The sequence below is a fragment of the Xyrauchen texanus genome, chromosome 31, assembly GCF_025860055.1.
Source record: "Xyrauchen texanus isolate HMW12.3.18 chromosome 31, RBS_HiC_50CHRs, whole genome shotgun sequence".
Classification (NCBI taxonomy): domain Eukaryota; kingdom Metazoa; phylum Chordata; class Actinopteri; order Cypriniformes; family Catostomidae; genus Xyrauchen; species Xyrauchen texanus.
Window position 1 is genome coordinate 2,078,965 of NC_068306.1, and position 20,037 is coordinate 2,099,001.

Here is a 20,037-nt window from a genome sequence, read left to right on the forward strand (position 1 = left end):
ATGTTTTTGTTACACAAAGCGTTTTTGCTATTTCTGCCTTGTATTATGAGGGAGACCAACGATGTGACTTGACAAAATGAGATCTCTCCAACGTTGCACGATTGCGTTGAAGGCTTTGTTGATAATAAAAATGAGCAATAGTTTTATCGCATCGCTCTCTTATAGAGACATGGTACAACACCATTTGCATGTACAATTAACAGGTTTATTGCCATTTATATATGTAAAATCTAAAGTTCAGTAAATAAGCGCTTCCCCACTGCTCGCACTCACAAGTTGCTGAACGCTGCACGATTGAAGGTGAGAGGGTGTGTGCATGTGTGTAGGCTATAATCAGAATCAGAATCAGCTTCATTGCCAAGTATGCTTACACATACATGGAATTTGTCTAGGTGACAGGAGCTTCCAGTCAACAACAATACAAACAATAGCAAAAACAGCAGCAAGACATAGGTAATTAAAAACAAAAAAGAACACAAAATAAATAATTATACATATACGTACATACACTCACCTTCATACATACCCACATACACACACGTAGTGAAAATCTAATACAATCTGTTATATAAAGAACAAAAACCTGTATATTATGTACAGAGCAATGAAGTAATGGCAGAAGTGGATAAGTTGGATAATATAAATTAAAATTAAACTGTGTATTGAACATAATTATTGCTCAATGGGGCAATTTAATTGTTCATTAGATGGATGGCCTGAGGGAAAAAACTGTTCCTGTGTCTGACGGTTCTGGTGTTCAGAGCTCTGAAGCGCCGGCCAGAAGGCAACAGTTCAAAAAGGTAGTGGGCTGGGTGAGTGGGGTCCAGGTTGATTTTACCAGCCTTTTTCCTCACTCTGGAAGTGTATAGTTCTTGAAGGGGGGCAGGGGGCAACCAATAATCCTCTCAGCAGACCGAACTGTCCTTTGTAGTCTTCTGATGTCTGATTTCGTAGCTGCACCAAACCAGACAGTTATTGAAGTGCAGAGGACCGACTCAATGATTGCTGAATAGAACTGTTTCAGCAGCACTGGTGGCAGGTTGAACTTCCTCAGCTGGCGAGGAACAGGAGGTGTTAATGGTTGTGTGAAATGAAGGTCCGAGTGCATGTGGGGTGTGAAATCGGGCCTTTCAAATCTGCAGTAAAACACATTCAGGTCGTCAGCCAGTCGTTGGTCCGCCACAGGGTTGGGGGTAGGAGTCCTGTAATTAGTAAGTTGTTTCAGGCCACTCCACACTGATGCAGGGTCGTTAGCTGAGAACTTGCTTTTCAGGTTCTCAGAGTAGCTTCTTTTAGCCACTCTGATTTCCTAATTCAGTGTGTTCCTGGCCTGATTTTACAAGACTCTATCCCCACCCCCTGTAAGCCTCCTCTTTGGCATGACAAAGCTGTCTGAGTTTTCCTGTGAACCATGGTTTATCATTGTTTAATGACAAAAATGTCCTATCCTTCCATTCATAAGAAGATGATAGAGGGATCGATAGAGAAGAGGGCGATGCGATAGTGGGAATTCCCCACATTTGAAAGTGGAACATGTGTGAATGATTAAAATTGTTCTCAATCCCTGCAATCCCAAGCTATTTATCTAACATTCGTCATTGAATGAAATAACATTCCTAATGATAGTGAGGAGTTAATATTAAGAAGAGGTTCTGAGATTACAGGGAATACCTCTTTTAAGAGCTTAGTTGGTATTGGATCTAACATACATGTTGTTGCTTTTGATTTTTAGATGAGGTTTGATAGCTCTTCATGACCTATGACAGTGAAGGTTTGAAGTTGCTTGTTTCCTAAGGTGCTGTTACAGACGATTGCATGGCTGCAATTTTATTTTTGATTATTTAAATTGTAATTTTAAAGCCATATAAAGCACTGTATTGTGCTGCGATGGAATATCTGGTTCAGTCAATTCTTTGTTCCTAATCAATTTAGACACATTACTGAATAAACACCTAGGATTGTTGTGGTTATTTTCTATGAGTTTGCTGAAATGTTTAGTGCCTGTCTGTATCTACAGACACTATCCTTCCATTCAATGGAAAATACCTGTAATTGTGTATTCTTCCACTTGCATTCCATTTTCCAAGCTGTTCTCATGAGAGCATGAGTGTGATCATTGTACCATAGTGTATGAATTTTTTCTTAAATTTTCTTTAATCAAAGTGGGGCACACTATCAAGAGTGCAAGAGAAGACTGTATTTATATTTTCTGTGATTACATTAAGTTCTTCAAAACTTTTTGGCTTACTGTGTATCTGAGACAAATCTGGAAGATTATTTGTCGAAAGAATAGTTGTACCTAAACGATAACATGGTGTAGATTGAGTGGCATTAGCTATTTGCAGCAAACAAGAGACAAAGTAATGATCTGAGATGTCATCACTCTGCAGCAGAATTTCTATAGTATCAACATTAACTCCATATGACAGAATTAAATCTAGCATATGATTATGGCAATGATACAGTCTCTACAGTATGTGTTGTTGTTTGTGACCTGTGTGATGTCTTAAGGCATCTTGCAGACTGATGGTTAAGCCTTTCTGCCTGTTTCCTGACCTGGGCACCAGTATACCAAATACTATCACAATTTAGACTATAAGCCAAATTACTAGAGAGGAGAGCAGCACCTTCCCTGGAGGTATGGAGTCCGTCTCTCTTTTGGAGGTCAGGTCTACCCCAAAAAATCTTCCTATTTTCTATGAATCCTATGAAGTTCACACAATTATTAAAATCATGTTTTCCCCTTTAAAACAAGTCCAAAAAAACTGTGATACGATGTCTATATTGAGGTACTTTAAACTTCAAAGAGCATGTTTGACATCTGAACCGGTGAAGCGAAGTCAGGCAGCTGATCCTGGGTCCTAGTACCAGCTACATATATACATCTGTAAGTACGACTTATACAGAGATGCGACTTATCTGTGTTTTTTTTTCTCTCAACGTGATTTTGACCTGGTGCGACTTATAGTCAAGTGCGCCTTTATTTCCGGAAAATATAACTATAATCGCCATGATGAGCAGGGAGGGGGGCAGAGCGTATTACAGTATCTGACATAATTTTTGCAAGTTCGCACACTTCTTTAAAAATTCTCTCTAGGGATCTCCGACTTGTGAAGCCAGACATCGCTAATGTCGACATGAATAACAATTTTAGAAAATCTATGTGGAGCACGCACTTGTAAATTTTATCTGATGTCAGATGGCCTAGCCCCCGAATTGCAATTACCAATAGTGTCTGCAGTCTCTATACCCATGTTTCTTACAATAGAATTATCTATATCCAGGGCTCTTTCAACATGATTCTCAGTGGGTGCGTCACTGAGTGGAGAGAATCGATTGGAAATCCAACAGATTGGAAACAGGAACAGGAGAGTGGTGTCGCTTTGCTGCAAGAGTATGCTGCTGAGATGTCAGCAAAATGCCCCACTGTGGAGGCTCCACAGTGCGTACATTTTCATATAAGCATCTCGAAACATCTGCATTATTTTTCATTATTGGTGTGAATTTCTGAAGACATTCAGGTTGCAAAGAGGACTTCTCATGCTTCTGTGTCGACCATTCTGGCTACTGAGGGAATTCACAGCGGTGTACATCTCCCCACAAGCCGACACAGAAGTATAATTATATGAGAGTATAAGTGAGCAGGAAACCGCGCACACTGGGGCTGCGTTCATTGTAACCGGGGACATTGTAACAAAGCCAACTTCAAGTCAATCGCATCAAAATACTTCTAACACATCAGTTGAAACACATAAGGGGACTGGGTTTTGGACCATAGCTACTCTCCCTTCCAGGATGGCTACAAATCCCTCCCCCACCCATTTGGAAAATCGGACCAGTCTACCTTTCTCCTTCTGGCCGCTTACAGGCAGAAACTGAAACCGGAAGTACCCGCCTTCAGAATCAGTGCTGGTCAGACCAATCAGATTACATGCTACAAGACTGTTTTGATCTCATGGACTGGGAGATGGTCCAGTCCACCTCTGATGACAACATTGAGGTCTACGCTAATACCGTAACGTGTTTCATCAGGAAGTGCATAAATGATGTAGTACAGACCAAAAAAATACGGATCTACCCTAACCAGAAACCGTGGATTAATAGTGATGTTCATGCAGCACTTAATGCACGGACCTCCGCTTTTAATTCCATGAATGCGGAGGAGCAAAAACAAGACGGCTATGCCCTCCACAAAACTATCAGAGCAGCAAAACCCCAGTACAGGGACAAGATTGAAGGACGGTTCAACAGGGGTACAGTGTATTTTTATTGTATACAGTCTTATTTTGTGTATACCATAGATTGTATATTATTAGGTGTATATTGTGTTGTGTAACAAGATGTGTAAACTGTGTTGTGTAAATCAGTTGTTCATTGTAATTGTCATACTGCTGTGTTTCTTGGAACTGCACCCAAGATTTTTACCCACTGTTGCACTTGTGTATTTGATTGAGTGACAATAAAGGGATTTTGATTTGATTTGGACTTTGACACCATTAAACACAATTCCAGTTTTTTTTTCACAATTTATTCCCTTCAATCTTACATGTTCCACGTCTGTTTTGTGAAGGCTTGTGTAATCTGAGACTATATCCCATTGTGTAATAATATAGTAATGATTATCGATCCTTAAATTTGTTTTCAAAATCAATTTGTCTAAAACAAATTTGTCAGATTTAGCATTTTTTCTAGCATTACTATAAATGACTATAATCATAAAATTGAGTTATTTCGAATTTATGGTATAACTATTTAACTTTTGCTGAGCAAAAAATAAATCTGTCATTGTATTGGTTTAATTTTATTTCTTTTTTCATTTATACCTCACCTCTTGAATTGTTTTTGTAAACAATTTACTGTGTTCATTGCAGAGCTGATGGAAGTGAAATGGGAACGTGAAGAGCTGATTGAAGTGGAGGAGAAACATCATGATTTCATAACTGGAGACAAATCTTTGAGTGGCTCAAAGACTAAAAATATTTTTTTTCCAAAAAGTGTTCAAATAAGAGCAGCCAAGAAATCATTCACCTGCTCTCAGTGTGGAAAATGTTTAACATGTAAAAGCAAACTTGATGTCCACATGAGAATTCATTCTGGAGAGAAGCCGTTCAAATGCCATCAGTGTGGAAAAAGTTTTGCATATGCAGGCTATCTCAAGAATCATCTTCGCTGTCACTCTGGAGAAAAAACATTTGAATGTGATAAGTGTGGGAAAACATTCGTTCTGGCTCAGTACCTAAAACAACATCTGAAAACTCACACAAATGAGAAGCCTTACAAGTGTTCTTTTTGTGGAAAGAGTTTTGCACAACTGTTCTATTTTAAAGAGCACCAGAAAATACATACCAGTGTGGCGGCTCATATGTGCTTTGAATGTGGAAAGATCTTTATTACAGCCGGCAACTTCAATCAGCACCAAATAATTCATACTGGGGAGAAACCATACAAGTGTTCACACTGTGAAAAGAGTTTCACTGGGTCAGAACACCTGAAAACACACAAGAGAATTCATACTGGAGAGAAACCATACAAGTGCTCACACTGTGAAAAGAGTTTCACTCGGTCAGAACACCTGAAAACACACAAGAGAATTCATACTGGAGAGAAACCATACAAGTGCTCACACTGTGGAAAGAGTTTCACTGAGTCAGAATACCTGAAAACACACGAGAGAATTCATACTGGAGAGAAACCATACAAGTGCTCACACTGTTGAAAGAGTTTCACACAGTCACAAAACCTGAAAACACATGAGAGAATTCATACTGGAGAGAAACCATACAAGTGCTCACACTGTGGAAACAGTTTCACTTGGTCACAAGACCTGAAAACACACGAGAGAATTCATACTGGAGAGAAACCATACAAGCGCTCACACTGTGGAAAGAGTTTCACACAGTCATAAAACCTGAAAACACATGAGAGAATTCATACTGGAGAGAAACCATACAAGTGCTCACACTGTGGAAACAGTTTCACTTGGTCACAAGACCTGAAAACACATGAGAGAACTCATACTGGAGAGAAACCATACAACTGCTCTTCATGTGAGAAAAGTTTCATCTCATTAAGTTTTTAACAGAAACATGAAAAAAAGGTTTGCCCACATAGTCACAGTGAGTAAGAATCATCTTCTGGTCCAACGATATCAAGTAAATAGTGATGATAAATCCAAAGATTGAATTTCACTGTAAAAAATAATTTTGACATTTAGTTGTATCAAGGTGATATTTTTGGATACTGCCCTCATGTAAAACATAAACAATGCTAAACATCTATTGCTAAACACTCATGCATGGTGAACATATGCAAGTTTCCTTCTTTACTAAGGCTAATGTGGACCTGCTTTCAAAAGTGACCGCAGACTGAACAGAAGGAAATCAGAAATGTCCACATATAACCTGCAGTTTGAACAGTCAGTCTAAAACATCAGATTTGAGAAAAATAAAATTCTGTTGTGTGAACAAAGCATATGTGCCTCCTAACCAAACTATTGCGTGTGCAGCCATGTCTTAAGATGAGACCATCCTGCAGTGCAACGAATGCAGGGCTAACATGACATGAAAGTTAGCATCACTGAATACTGACTATACCAGGGCTCGACATTAACACTTGTCCAGGACAAGAGGATTTTTTGATGGAGCAAATGATAGAGGATTTTACTTTTAAAGGAAGACTTTTTCTTGGCACCTACATAAACTCTAGATGTTTTCAAGAGATTTTTGGGTGTAGTGAGATTTCTACTACACCTTCCAGAGGTGTACAACTGTGGTCAGAATCAGTCTGGTCTCCTAAACTGACAACTGCTCTTCGAAGCATGTCAGTTCACAAATATATTCATGCTGGCCTGATAAATCTGTCACCCCCAAACTATACTGTATCGAAATGTAAAGCTGTGACTGAATAAACTTTGAAAAAGTTCCTTGTAAAATCAGAAATTAAAAGTTTTTCTTTGCTATAGCAACGCTAGTTGCACTGCTCCTTAACTGATCTGCAGCACCTGTGTCCCCTTATGTTTTCCTCTATTTAAGCTCATCTCTGTCTCGTGTTCCCTCGTCATTTGTTTAGTGAGTTTTTGTGTTCAGTGTCTCTTGTTAGTTTGAATACTACCTTCCAGCATTCGATCAGTTTTTCTTTATCTGTATTCTAGTTTTACCAGCCTTGTTTTGGATTTTTAATTCATTTAATTAATTTTCCACATCAATAGAATCCCCACAAGGTGTGTATTCTTTCACTTCTTCCAAAACATAATTGTTGCTATATATTTTGATGCACTGTTTCTAAATTCGTCCCCTATCCACATTCTGGTGTTTTCTGTCGGTGTATGAAACTTCCGGTGAATTTCCGCCTCCTGCTGGACTGGAGTGAATAAAACACCAACATCTGATTATTCAGTCCTGCTGTTGTTCAACTTAAAAATAAATTTTGTTGCATTATACAAGAATATCTGAAGTGACCAGACTTATATTTCATTGACATTTCATAAATGTTTCTATAATTTGAAATCTTTATCTAATAAAGCAGCAATTAGTGATTCTTTACTTTTTTGTTGTACAAGTTGCATAAAGTTTATACAAAATTAGTAGGAGACTTTAATACTTTCAGAATTTCTTTTTAACGAACTTATTCAGAAAATGTAAATTATATATATATACCTGTATATATAAAAAAAGCCTAAATATTTGACATTTCAGCAGTCATTACTTGTATCAACTAAATTCACAAACTGAGTCAGAATCAATTCAGATGAAGTACACAAGGGCTAATGTTACATTCATTATAATGGGATGGATAATTATAATGATTGCAATAAATGTTTCAGAAAGTGGAAAAATCTTTATCATGTGACTAATATCACAGTGTAGTATCATGTATCAAAGTCAAAATAAATCATAAACTCATTATGAAGGATGACCTTTAATAGTGACGTCAGACAACATGTAAACACACAGATGGCAAGACAAATATAGAAATAATCCAAAAAATTATTATGAATCTAATTTTCATTAAAATGCTTTCACATTTTACACTATCGGAGACATTTGTAGATCTATTTGTGATCACAGAGGCAAGTGTTGCTAAAGATGCAACATCCAGTGAGTGGCGTGGAATATTGAAGATCCTTTTCCTCTCAGTAAGAAAACTCTCCAGGGTTCCAGATGTCAAAGATTAGACTTTATTGAACAAAGCCGAGATGCCATCTGATCATCTAGCATCTGAAATGACACTTCAGAATCATGCATCCTTTATACAGCTTCTGTTCCACCCCCTCTCTTTGAGTGATGGCCTCTTCATCCAATAAAATCATCTCATGCCCCCTAGTGTCATCATCACCATCTCCCTTCCAGCTGGTCATCCTGACCCAACTTGCTTCAATGATGGCAAAAGCATATTTCATTTTAAATGCATAAAACACACTGTAATCACTTCATATGGTTACATATTTTATATTAACTAACAGTCATTACTTTCAGCATGAATTTGATTACTATATGAAATGATTTCCCTTATTACAGTCATTAGTTACACACAATCCTGTAAGATGGGAAATGTGTGCACACCCACATACATTTGTTTCATCTCGTTTCTAGCACTAATTAACGCACATGTGTCCTCTGACTCTTTCAGACAGGTACCAGACAGTGCCTAACTTTGTTTTAATTAAAACATTTGATCATTCCTTTAGTATCAATACACACATTTGTTCTGGGTCATTCACAGAAAGGCTGTAATTCTCCCTAGAGACGTTAAGCCGCATTATTCTGTTGATTTGCACTTTGATTAAATGATAATTAAATCAATCAATGAATGATTAAATATCTAACATATTGAATAACATTCATAATGCAGTTATTCATAGTGCATTGATTACACATTGTCATTTTTAGATCAATGCATATTGTATACATGTCAATTCAATGATCAAAAATGGATTAACTGAATGATTAAATAAAAATATTCCATATGAGCGGCAGTTCTGTGAATGGAAACGCCTTGTTGATGAGAGAGGTGAGGCGAGGCGAATGTGCTACAACAGCAGAAGACCACATCAGGTCCCACTTCTGTCAGACAAGAACAGAAAGCAGAGACTGCAGTGGACACAGAATCATCAAAACTGGACAGTTAAAGACAGGTAAAACACAGTCTGGTCTGATGAATCTCCATTTCTTCTGATATATACAAATGGTAGTCCCATTGAAAAATCCATATTGATCGACCACTAACTGGGACTTGTTGGGCAATTCCTTTTACACGAGATGAAGAAATTATATGAAGAGCAGTGGTAAAGTTTCTCTCCAGTATGGATTCTCTCGTGTATTTTCAGGTTTTCTGACCGAGTGAAACTCTTTTTACAGTATGAGCACTTGTATGGTTTCTCTCCAATATGGATTCTCTCATGTATTTTCAGGTTCCCTTACGACTTCAGTCCACTTGACATTGCATTACTAACGCATATGGGGAGTGCCTTCATACACGACCTATTTCAAACCTCTCTACAATCACACCAATATTATAATATTGGCTATGGTGTTTGAGCCCCAACTGTTTTGGCGCGAAACTGACCGCTCTTTTCGGCGCGAACTGACCACTATAAAACAGGTGCACACACACACCATTTCCTCAGAATTTCTTCCTTCAAGACAGCGATTACCTCATGTCTCGAAGCCCTCTATCTTCGCCGGCGATTCACACCAGCGAGGACGAGAATCGTGTGCGCACCACTGACAGGGAGTTGCTTCGCGTCCTTGCAAGGGCGTTCGAAGAACTCAATCTCAAGTGGTCTCCCCTAGAGGTACCTGGACAGTCTCGCCTTGATGAGTGGTTCTTGCAGTCCGGACGCCGTCAAGCAGCCGCGCCCCGCAGAACTGCCCCGTTCTTCCCTATGGTGCACAGCGAACTAAGTCCTGGCACGTGCCTTTCTCAGCGCACACATGCAATGACTATGTTCTCACGAACGTGGACCACGGGGAAAAGAACGGCTATGCTCAACCACCCCCGGTGGAGGAGGCGGTAGCAGCACATCTCTGCCCAACGAGTAGCAGGGCATGGAAATCACGCCCCATTCATCCTTCTAAGCCGTGTAGGCAGACGTCCACACTGGCAGGGAAAGCCTACTCAGCGGCAGGACAAGCTGGATCAGCACTCCATGCAATGGCAGTGCTTCAGGTATTCCAAGCAAAGCTCCTCAGACAAATGGACGAGCAAGGCTTTGATCCGGAGACTTTTAAAGAGCTTCGGGCTGCTACAGACTTGGCGCTGCGCCACAAAAGTCACGGCACAGGCCATCGGGAAGTCCATGGGTAACCTGGTCGTTCTGGAAAGGCATGTATGGCTGACACTCACGGAGATGAGTGACAGAGAGAAGACATCTCTATTGGCTGCCCCAGTGTCTCCAGCCGGCCTCTTTGGCGGCGCAGTGAGTACATTTGCTGAGCGCTAAGTCACGACTCAGAAGCAGTCACAAGCCATAAGGCACTTCATGCCCAAACGGAGCATACCGCAGACGGCTCGCCCCCGCTATGTCTCAAGCCAGCGCCCGGCTAAAAGATGCATGCCCGCTAACTCAGCGCCTGCACCGGCCCCCGCTGAGCCACCAGTGAGGCCACGCATGCCTTAGCCCAAATGGAAGCAGCCGCATCAGCGCCAACCTCGCACCGACAGGAGGAACTCCCCCGTAAAGCGGAAGCGCTCCTAACGGGCACAACGCTTTGTAGAGGAAAATGGAGCCCGTCGTTCCCTCCGGTGCTCCGAAGAAGGCTCGATTGGAGACACAGAACACTGTTCCCCACCTCCCCACTGCTGTTCATCGGGAGAGGAATATTGCTGTTCACAATGTTTTAAATTATTTTGTTTCTGTGTCATATGCAATACAAAATGCAATAAAGAATACAGCACTCGTTGCAAATGCACAAGATGCTCATACATTCTCAAAAAAGAGCCCTTTTCCTCTTCAAAGCACACATATTATGCACAACCGCTTCCCTGTGGTAAGCGACGCATTATATCATACGGTGAGCAAACCAAAGTGCCCTCTGTCCCATTACGCAGACGCGTGGCAAGCCCTAACGGGCATTTCAGAATAGGTGCAAAAAACGATCGAACATGGCTATATGATTTAATTTGCTCGCCGGCCACCCAGTTTCAACGGTATTCTGTCTTCCACAGTTTCGTCCGAAGACGCGGCAGTGTTACGAGTCAAAATGTGATGACAATTTGGCACAATCTCTAAGCACAAAAAGGGTTTTACAGCCAATCCTGGATCTGAGACATTTAAATCACGCACTTATAAAGCGCCCATTCAAAATGATTACTCAGAAACAAATTCTATCACATATACGCCCACACGACTGGTTTGCGTCGATAGATCTGAAGGATGCGTACTTCCATATCCAAATTGTACAGCACCACAGGATGTTTTTGAGATTCGTGTTCGAGGGAACAGCATATCAATTCAAAGTCCTGCCCTTCGGACTGTCTCTGGCTCCTCGCACATTTACGAAGTGCATCGATGCAGTGCTCGCCCCTCTGAGACTGAGCGGCGTACGCATATTGAACTACCTCGATGATTGGCTGTTACTAGCACAATCAGAGGATCTGTTATGCCAACACAGAGATTACTGCTTCAGCATCTAAACAGCTTGGGCCTCAATGTAAACTGGGCGAAGAGCACGCTCTCTCCCAGCCGAAATATCTCCTTTTTGGGAGTCCGCCTCGACTCCACGAGCGGGTGCGCGCACCTCACGAGCGAGCGCGTTCAGGCCATTCTACAGTGTCCGTCTCAGTTCAAACTGGGGAGATCACTTCCTCTGAAGCCGTTTCAGAAAGCATTGGGATTTATGCTGGCGGCATCGGCCGTCATCCCATTAGGTCTCTTACACATGAGACCACTTCAGTGCTGGCTGAAGCGCCGTGTGCCACAACATGCTTGGCGCATGCATCTCACTATATCCTGCCGCTGTATAGCTGCATTGGTACCATGGACAGCTCCTGCATTTTACCAGCGAGGTGTGGCGCTGGGGCAAATTATCAGGCAGAAAGTGGTGACTACAGATGATTCCAACACAGGTTGGGGGGTGGTGTGTGATAGGCGCCCGACTTTTGGCACCTGGACAGGTCCGAGGAGGGCGTGGCATATCAACCACCTAGAACTATTGGCTGTAATTCTAACCTTGAAGGCTTTTCAGTCAGAAATAGCGAACTATCATGTCCTGGTTCGCTCAGAACATGTCAGTTGTGGCATATATAAACCACCATGGTGGAGTTCATTCACCGCTACTGCCGAGACTGACACGGCACCTCCTATGGAGCGAGCGTTATCTCCTCCCCCTGCGAGCAACATATGTCCCAGGCTGCCTGAATTACGGCGCAGACCTACTGTCAGGCCAAGGGGTGATACCGGGCGATTGGAGACTTCATCCTCAGACGGTGTTGAGGATTTGGGAAATATTCGGCAAAGCAGAAATCAACCTATTTTCCTCAGTGGAGAATACCCACTGTCCCCTTTGGTATTCGAAGTCCCAAGCCCCATTGGGAACGGATGCAATGGCACACAAACGGCCGGCGAAAAGCAAATACGCGTTTCCTCCGCTATGCCAATCCTCTCTGTCATATGCAAAGTCCTGGAGGACAAGGAAACAGTTCTATTAGTTGCGGTTTCCAGAAGTGACAGAGATGCTGTACAGCCCACCATGGGAAATACCACTGAGGAGGGATCTCCTCTCTCAGGCGCACGGGCCAATCTGGCATCCCCAGCCCCAGCTGTGCAACCTGCATGTGTGGCTACTGAACGGGGTGCACTACACGCACCAGAACTGACGCGTTCAGTCATGAACACCATTTTACAAGCCAGAGCACTGTCCACAAGACGCCTCTATGCACAAAAATGGAAGGTTTTCACTGACTGGTGTCCCTCACGTAGTAAGGACCCAGTAAACTGCCCCATACATGAAATTCTAATATTTTTCAAGAGCGATTAGACGCAGGACTCACCCAGTCAATGCTCAAAGTGTATGTGGCAACTATAGCTGTGTATCACGCACATGAAGCCGGCGCCTCTATAGGCAAGCATGATTTAATCATAAAGTTCCTAAAAGGAGCAAGACGATTAAACCCACCTCGGCCAGCTACAATCCCAACATGTGACCTAACTTTAGTCCTAAAAGCTCTCGCAGAGCCCCCTTTCGAGCCTTTGTACTCTGTTGATTTGCACATGCTTTCCGTTAAGACCACACTACTGCTGGCTCTGGCCTCAGTAAAACGGGTCGGTGAACTACATGCGTTATCAGTCGACAATTCTTGTCTGGAGTTTTGCCCCAGCCTTTCAAGAGCCACTGTCAAACCCTGGAAAGGCTATGTACTCAAGGTTCTGACCACACCCTTCAAAGCGCAAGTGGTTCACCTCCAGGCATTCTTCCCTCCCCCATTTAATTAGAATGAGGAACAATCATTGCATTTGTTATACCCTGTGCGGGCGCTACATACATACGTTGAGCGTACTTGCCAGTTCAGACTGTCTGATCAGCTCTTTATATGCTATGGAGGACGCACAAAAGGAATGTCCATCTCCAAGCAAATACTTTCTCACTGGATTGTCGATGCAATTACACTGGCTTACGAATCGCAGGGTCAGACAGAATTGGTGTTAAAGCACACTCAACTAGAGGCATGGCCTCCTCATGGGCATGGACGAATGGTGTGTCCTTACAAGACATATGTTTTGCAGCAGGATGGTCCTCACAAAACACGTTCGCAAGGTTTTACAACAGACGTTAACGTCTCTTACTTCACAAGTCCTCTCTGTTTAGAGCACTTGCTATTCATTGGCCATATAATAATATATATATATATATATATATGATCTATAGCCCCCTTTTTAAGTACGGGCTCTGCATCATTTACACAACTGCCTGCAAGCTGTTATAATTCCATAAGTCACAAGCACTTCATTATAAATAAACTCCCTTCCCAGCCAGGTTCATAAGGAGTAATTCATACTATATGGCTATAGCTCATATATTCATTATGAGTGCTCTCCTCCTGGCCATCATGAGGATCACTCACTGCTACATACTCGTGTCGGTCATCGTCCCATAAGACTGCGCCACCATGTTTCCGCTTTAGGAAGTTATGTCATGTAGTGCAGCGTGATGGGATTCTGTTCCCCATATGCGTTAGTAACGCAATGTCAAGTGGACTGAAGTCGTAAGGAAATGTCTCAGTTACATACGTAACCTCGGTTCCCTGAGACGAAGGGAACGAGACATTGCGAACGCTAGCCACACCACAAGACTCAGAGTTCTTGAGGCACGAGCAATGAGCTCCTTGTTCTCAGTCAGAAATTCTGAGGAAATGGTGTGTGTGCACCCGTTTTATAGTGGTCAGTTTGCGCCGAAACGAGCGGTCAGTTTCGCACCTGAACAGTTGGGGCTCAAACACCATAGCCAATATTAGAATATTGGCGTTATTGTAGAGAGGTTTCAAATAGGTCGTGTATGAAGGCACTCCCCATATGCGTTAGTAACGCAATGTCTCGTCCCCTTCGTCTCAGGGAACCGAGGTTACGTACGTAACAGAGACATTTTCTGACAGTGTGAAACTCTTTTTACAGTGTGAGCACTTGTATGGTTTCTCTCAACTATGAATTCTCTCGTGTGTTTTCAGGTTTTTTGACTGAGTGAAACTCTTTCCACAGTGCGAGCACTTGTATGGTTTCTCTCCATTATGAATTCTCTCATGTGTTTTCATGTTTTGTGACTGTGTGAAACTCTTTCCACAGTGTGAGCACTCGTAAGGTTTCTCTCCAGTATGAATTCTCTCGTGTGTTTTCAGGTTTTTTGACAGAGTGAAACTCTTTCCACAGTTTGAGCACTTGTACGGTTTCTCTCCATTATGAATTCTCTCATGTGTTTTCAGGTGATGTGACTGAGTGAATCTCTTTTCACAGTGTGAGCACTTGTATGGTTTCTCTCCAGTATGAATTCTTTGGTGCTTTTTCAAGCAGTCGGATGTAATAAAGATCTTCCCACATTCAAAGCACATATGAGTCCCCACACTGGTATGAATTTTCTGGTGCCGTTTAAGATAGGACACATGTGCAAAACTCTTTCCACAAAATGAACACTTGTAAGGCTTCTCATTTGTGTGAGTTTTCAGATGGTTTCTTAGGTACTGTGCCAGAACAAATGTTTTATCACACGTATAACATTCAAATGGCTTTTCTCCAGAGTGACAGCGAAGATGATCCTTGAAATATCTTGCATCTGCAAAACATTTCCCACACTGATGGCACATGTAAGGTTTCTCTCCAGTATGAATTCTCATGTGTCTATTAAGATGGCTTTTACATGTGAAACTCTTTCCACACTGAGAGCAGGTGAAAGATTTCTTGGTTGCTCTTTGAGGATTTTTTGGAGATAAATTATTTTCAATGTTTGAACCACTCAAAGATTTTTCTCCAGTTATAAAATCATGCTGTTCGTCCTCCACTTCATTCAGCACTTCACGTTCTTCTCTCACTTCCATCAGCTCTACAATGAACACAATAAATGGAAAATAATAAATTCAAAAGGATTGTACAATCAATATATTATACATGATTGATTTGTTACTGGTGTAATATCATTATGTATGTAGTGCTTGATTTGGTGCAATATTGTTTATTAGGCCCCAAGCACTGAAAATGCAGATCCCTATTTTTCTTCTAAGGATTATGATTATGATTATTATTATTATTATTATTATTATTATTATTATTACACTTTCAAGGTTTTCAGTACTTTTGTGGTACATAACATGTGAAAACTCTTGAAGGTTTGCACACACATCAGAGTTTCTGGCCATTAGGGCGTGGCAGAGTTACAGGTGGGGGGTGTAGGAGGGGCTCTTTTGCACCACCTAGAACATGGGCATGTTCAGGGGGCTATCTAGCACATCCCTTTTGAGGTACAGTCACCAAACTTTGTACACATATAGATCTCATCAAGCCGGACCACTTTCACTCTGACAGTCATTAGCTCTGCCCAAAATGAAGTTGGCCATTTTGGATTGTTTGAAAAAGGCATGTTGAGGAGTTTGATATACTCCTCCCAGGGATTTTGTTACAGGTACCAAATGTGGGCGACATCATGCCAAGACATTGATGATGCTAAAATGCAAGGGATTTTTTTATATATATCGAACAGAGTTGCCAATGCGAAGCGATAAAACAACGTACAAAAAATTGAATAAGGAAACGACACATCTTCAGTGTGCAGAAAATTAAAAACATCAAAATTGAGCCAAATGTTTGTCCTTGCAGGCTAATCACATTAATGTGACTATTGTGGGTCACGGTCATAGCGCCACCAACTGGCAGAAGGAAGTGTGTCTCTTTTAACAGATGCTGAAATATCCATATTATGTTAACCTGAATTGCTTAATTTTTTTTAATAATGTTAATACATTACAGATTTAAAATTGTGAAGGGATTCTTGATATCTTAAATACTGTTGCCATGACAATGCATTAAATGTCATCATTCCTTTTTGTGCATATTCACATGTTTTGAGGTATTTGGCAAGCCTGGTTTTTAGAGTTTATTGTTAAAATACAAATATAATACAAATATCAACTGAAATGTAAAAATAATAGAAAACTTTTTTATATTGTGTATATGTAATAAGTGGCAATTACAAGAAATATCTAATAGAGTGCATCCAAGCTCCATGAATGATTCCCAAAATAAAAGGAGATTTTTGGTGTCCTGTCTAAGGGATCCCTGTTTCGTATGGTATGTATAGACCAGGGGTCACCAACCTTTTTGATACTGAGAGCTACTTCATGAGTACTGAGTCATACGAAGGGCTACCAGTTTGATACACTCTTCTGAAATAACAAATTTGCTTAGTTTGCCTTATACATTATTAATAATGTAAAGACTCTGATCACGTTAATGATTTCTCACAATAATTACCAACAATGACAAGGTGGGAAACAGATATCAATATTCAGCACTTTATTTCTATTTATCTCAGTAATTGTAAAATGTTCAGATGATCACTTACATTACATTTCTTGGGAAAAATGTCCCATTTTCACTAGCCACTGACAAACCTTTTAAACAAATCATGAACTATGTTGCACCATGTTTCAAAACGTTATCAATTATGTACATTGTAATGTCTGTAATGTAGTGAAAAAACTTACATATTTTTAAATAAATCTTGTCACATTTTGAACTAATGACCAAATCTGATGTATTTTTAATAAAATAATAACTGTTACATGTCATGAACACACATTTTAAATTGAACAATTCTTCAATATTTTAATTAAACTTTGCCATGGCACTGACATGTTGCCACTGACATCTGGTATAATTTTCTTTGTTAGTGGGAAGACTGGCATTGCATGCTGTTTACCATTGTATTGTAATCTGGTGTGTAACTTGTCACTGCAACTGTGAGTAACTCATGTGCATCAGTGAAGCGTGTTCTGTGTTTGTTCTTTATGAAGTTCATGTCAGAAAATGCTGATTCACATAGATAGGTAGAACCAAACAGGCTGGCAACCTTCATAGCTGCTGTACACACACACACCACTGTACTTCTCTGTGTCAACAAGGCACCAAAAGTTTGGTGCAGCCTGGTAGGCTTTGAGGTGGAGGTCATTTTGCAATGTTATGATTTCAATCTCCACCTGTCCAGCATCCAAGTTGAACGTTGTACTTAGTTGCTCAGCAAAGCTTGTTGTGTCCACATTCATGAAAGGATTGGAAATGAACGATACACATGGCTCAAGCTGATCTAGGTCACAAAACCTATTCTCAAACTCTTGCCCAAGTCTGTTTATGACTTCAAAGTACTTGTCTGCAACTTTGTCAAATGTATCAGATGCAGAAGCATTGTCTTTCAGCACTGACTGCACAGAGGGAAAGTGCAGCACCTTTTTTCTCTGTAGATCCACAGAGAAAATGTTCATTTTGGCTTTAAATGCATTTAAAGCACTTATCATATTAACAACAGTCTTGCCTTTACCTTGCAGCTCGCAGTTTAATTGGTTTAGTTTCCCAGTAATGTCCGTCAAAAATGCAAGGTCAAGTGTCCACTCTGTGTCCTCTAGCAGTGAGACGTCTTTGCCTTTGGACTGCATGAACTCTTTGATTTCACCCAAAAGTGACAAAAAGCGAAGTAAAACTCGGTCCTCTGCTGAGCCATCTGATTTCTGTGTGTAGTAGCAGGTCACCATATTCAGCTGCCATCTCCTCCAATAGCACTTTGAAAATCCTGTGCTGTTTTGCTTTGGAGCGGATATTGTTTATGATTTTCACAACGGGAGTCATCACGTGCCCAGAGCCGATCACTTTGGCACACAATGCCTGCTGGTGAATGATGCAGTGGTAATGCAGAAATTTTGGGAAGTCTGGGTCACCTTTACAGTGAGCGATGAAACCTGCATGTCGGCCAATCATAGCAGGAGCCCTATATGTGGTCACCGCTACCAGCTTTTCCAATGGTACCTTTTTCTTTTTAACAAGGTCTCTTTTATTTTCAGATATAACAAACAAAGGAAATACAATTCACACATGAAATAGTCAAATCTAGTTCCTGTCCATAGAACAGACCACCCAACTCCCCAGTGCCCCCCACCCACAAATACTGGACCCCCAGCAAATTTCCATACATTCCGGCAGACTCATACATGTATAATTAAAATATCTAGGTAAATAAAAGAAAAAGACAACATCAATAAATAATAACAAACGCACACACCAACTGACGAGGGGAAAAAAGAAAAAAAAAGAAAAAAAAAAAAAAAAAAAAAAAAGGTATGCGCGCACACACAATTAGGTTACATAGATACGTTAGTAGCTGCCATGCCTTCTACAAAGGAAATAAATGGCTGCCAAATGGCATAACATTTTCTAGTGGACCCTTTTACAGTGTATCTAATTTTTTCTAAGTGAACATAACTCATGACCTCCCTAATCCATTGGCCATATGTTGGGGGGAAAGCATCTTTCCATTTAAACAGGATAAGCCTCCTAGCCAACAAAGAGCAGAAGGCCATCATGTTCAGTTGACACCCAGAAAAGGTGGCATCCGCCGGAGCCACACCAAGCAGTGAAATCAGAGGAGATGGGTGTATTGTTCTTCCGCATATCCCAGAGAATGCCTCAAAGATGGACAGCCAAAAATTGTGTAGCTTAGGGCACAACCAAAACATATGCAACAGTGTGGCAGGAGCCTGCCTACACCGATCACACGTAGGGTCAATACCCGCCTTAATTTTAGACAATCTATCCTTGGTCCAATGAAGACGGTGCACTATTTTAAACTGAACCACAGCGTGTCTGAGGCAAATAGAGGAAGAGTAGATTCGCTGAATAATTTTTTGCCATATTTCTTCTGGAATCGTTTCATCCAAGTCTGTTTCCCATTTGATTCTAAGGCTATCGAGACTATTCATGTTATGTGTATTGAGCAATGTGTAAATTCTGCCTATCACTTGTTTTATGTTAACTTTACATTTTAAAATAGTTTCAAGCAGAGTTTCAGAAGGACTTAACGGGAAACAGTCAGAATTAGAAGCCACAAAACCTCTAAGCTGTAAATACCTGAAGAAATGTGATTTCTGAAGACCATATTTCTGTTGCAATTGTATAAAAGTGGCAAATCTATTATGAATGTAGAGGTCAGATAATGTACCTATTCCGTTTCTTGCCCAAACATTAAAAGCTTCATCCATCATTGATGGAACAAACATATGATTCTTTATCAATGGTGCAACAAGTGAAAGATCAGTGAGATTAAAAGGTCCTTCTAAACTGGTTCCAGGTTTTAATTGAATGGATAACAACTGGATTGGTGGTGAAGGCTGAGATAGGCTGTTTGAAAGGTAATTTGGAACATAATAAAGCTGCAGGGGAGGTAGATCCAATGGATGCCCTCTCCAACACCATCCATTCAGTACTATTGACATCCGTGTAATCGTTTCTCAACCAATACAGCAGTGCTCTTATATTAGCAGCCCAATGGTAATACATAAAATTTGGAAGTG

The 20,037-nt window shown here is 40.9% G+C and overlaps 2 protein-coding genes and 1 pseudogene across 3 annotated transcripts in view; 2 read left to right on the forward strand and 1 right to left on the reverse strand.

Annotated features, from left to right (window-relative positions):
* Positions 1-20,037, reverse strand: part of LOC127625516 (zinc finger protein 14-like) — a 91,028-nt pseudogene that overhangs the window by 23,195 nt on the left and 47,796 nt on the right.
* Positions 5,323-6,233, forward strand: LOC127625044 (protein krueppel-like). Its single transcript, XM_052100101.1, has one exon. The coding sequence runs from the start codon at positions 5,363-5,365 to the stop codon at positions 5,714-5,716; it is 354 nt and encodes a 117-aa protein (XP_051956061.1). The 5' UTR covers positions 5,323-5,362; the 3' UTR covers positions 5,717-6,233.
* LOC127625028 (uncharacterized) overlaps positions 7,778-20,037 on the forward strand; it is a 40,390-nt gene continuing 28,130 nt past the window's right edge. Inside the window, exon 1 of one of the 2 annotated variants that reach the window (XM_052100077.1) lies at positions 7,778-9,009. The gene's annotated coding sequence lies outside the window, so the exon portion shown is untranslated. The remainder of the gene's footprint in view (positions 9,010-20,037) is intronic. The other variant, XM_052100076.1, reaches the window with a different exon arrangement.

Bases quoted from the DNA above. Each gene is read 5' to 3' on its own strand.
- LOC127625044 (XM_052100101.1), top strand. From the start codon at position 5,363: ATGTGCTTTGAATGTGGAAAGATCTTTATTACAGCCGGCAACTTCAAT.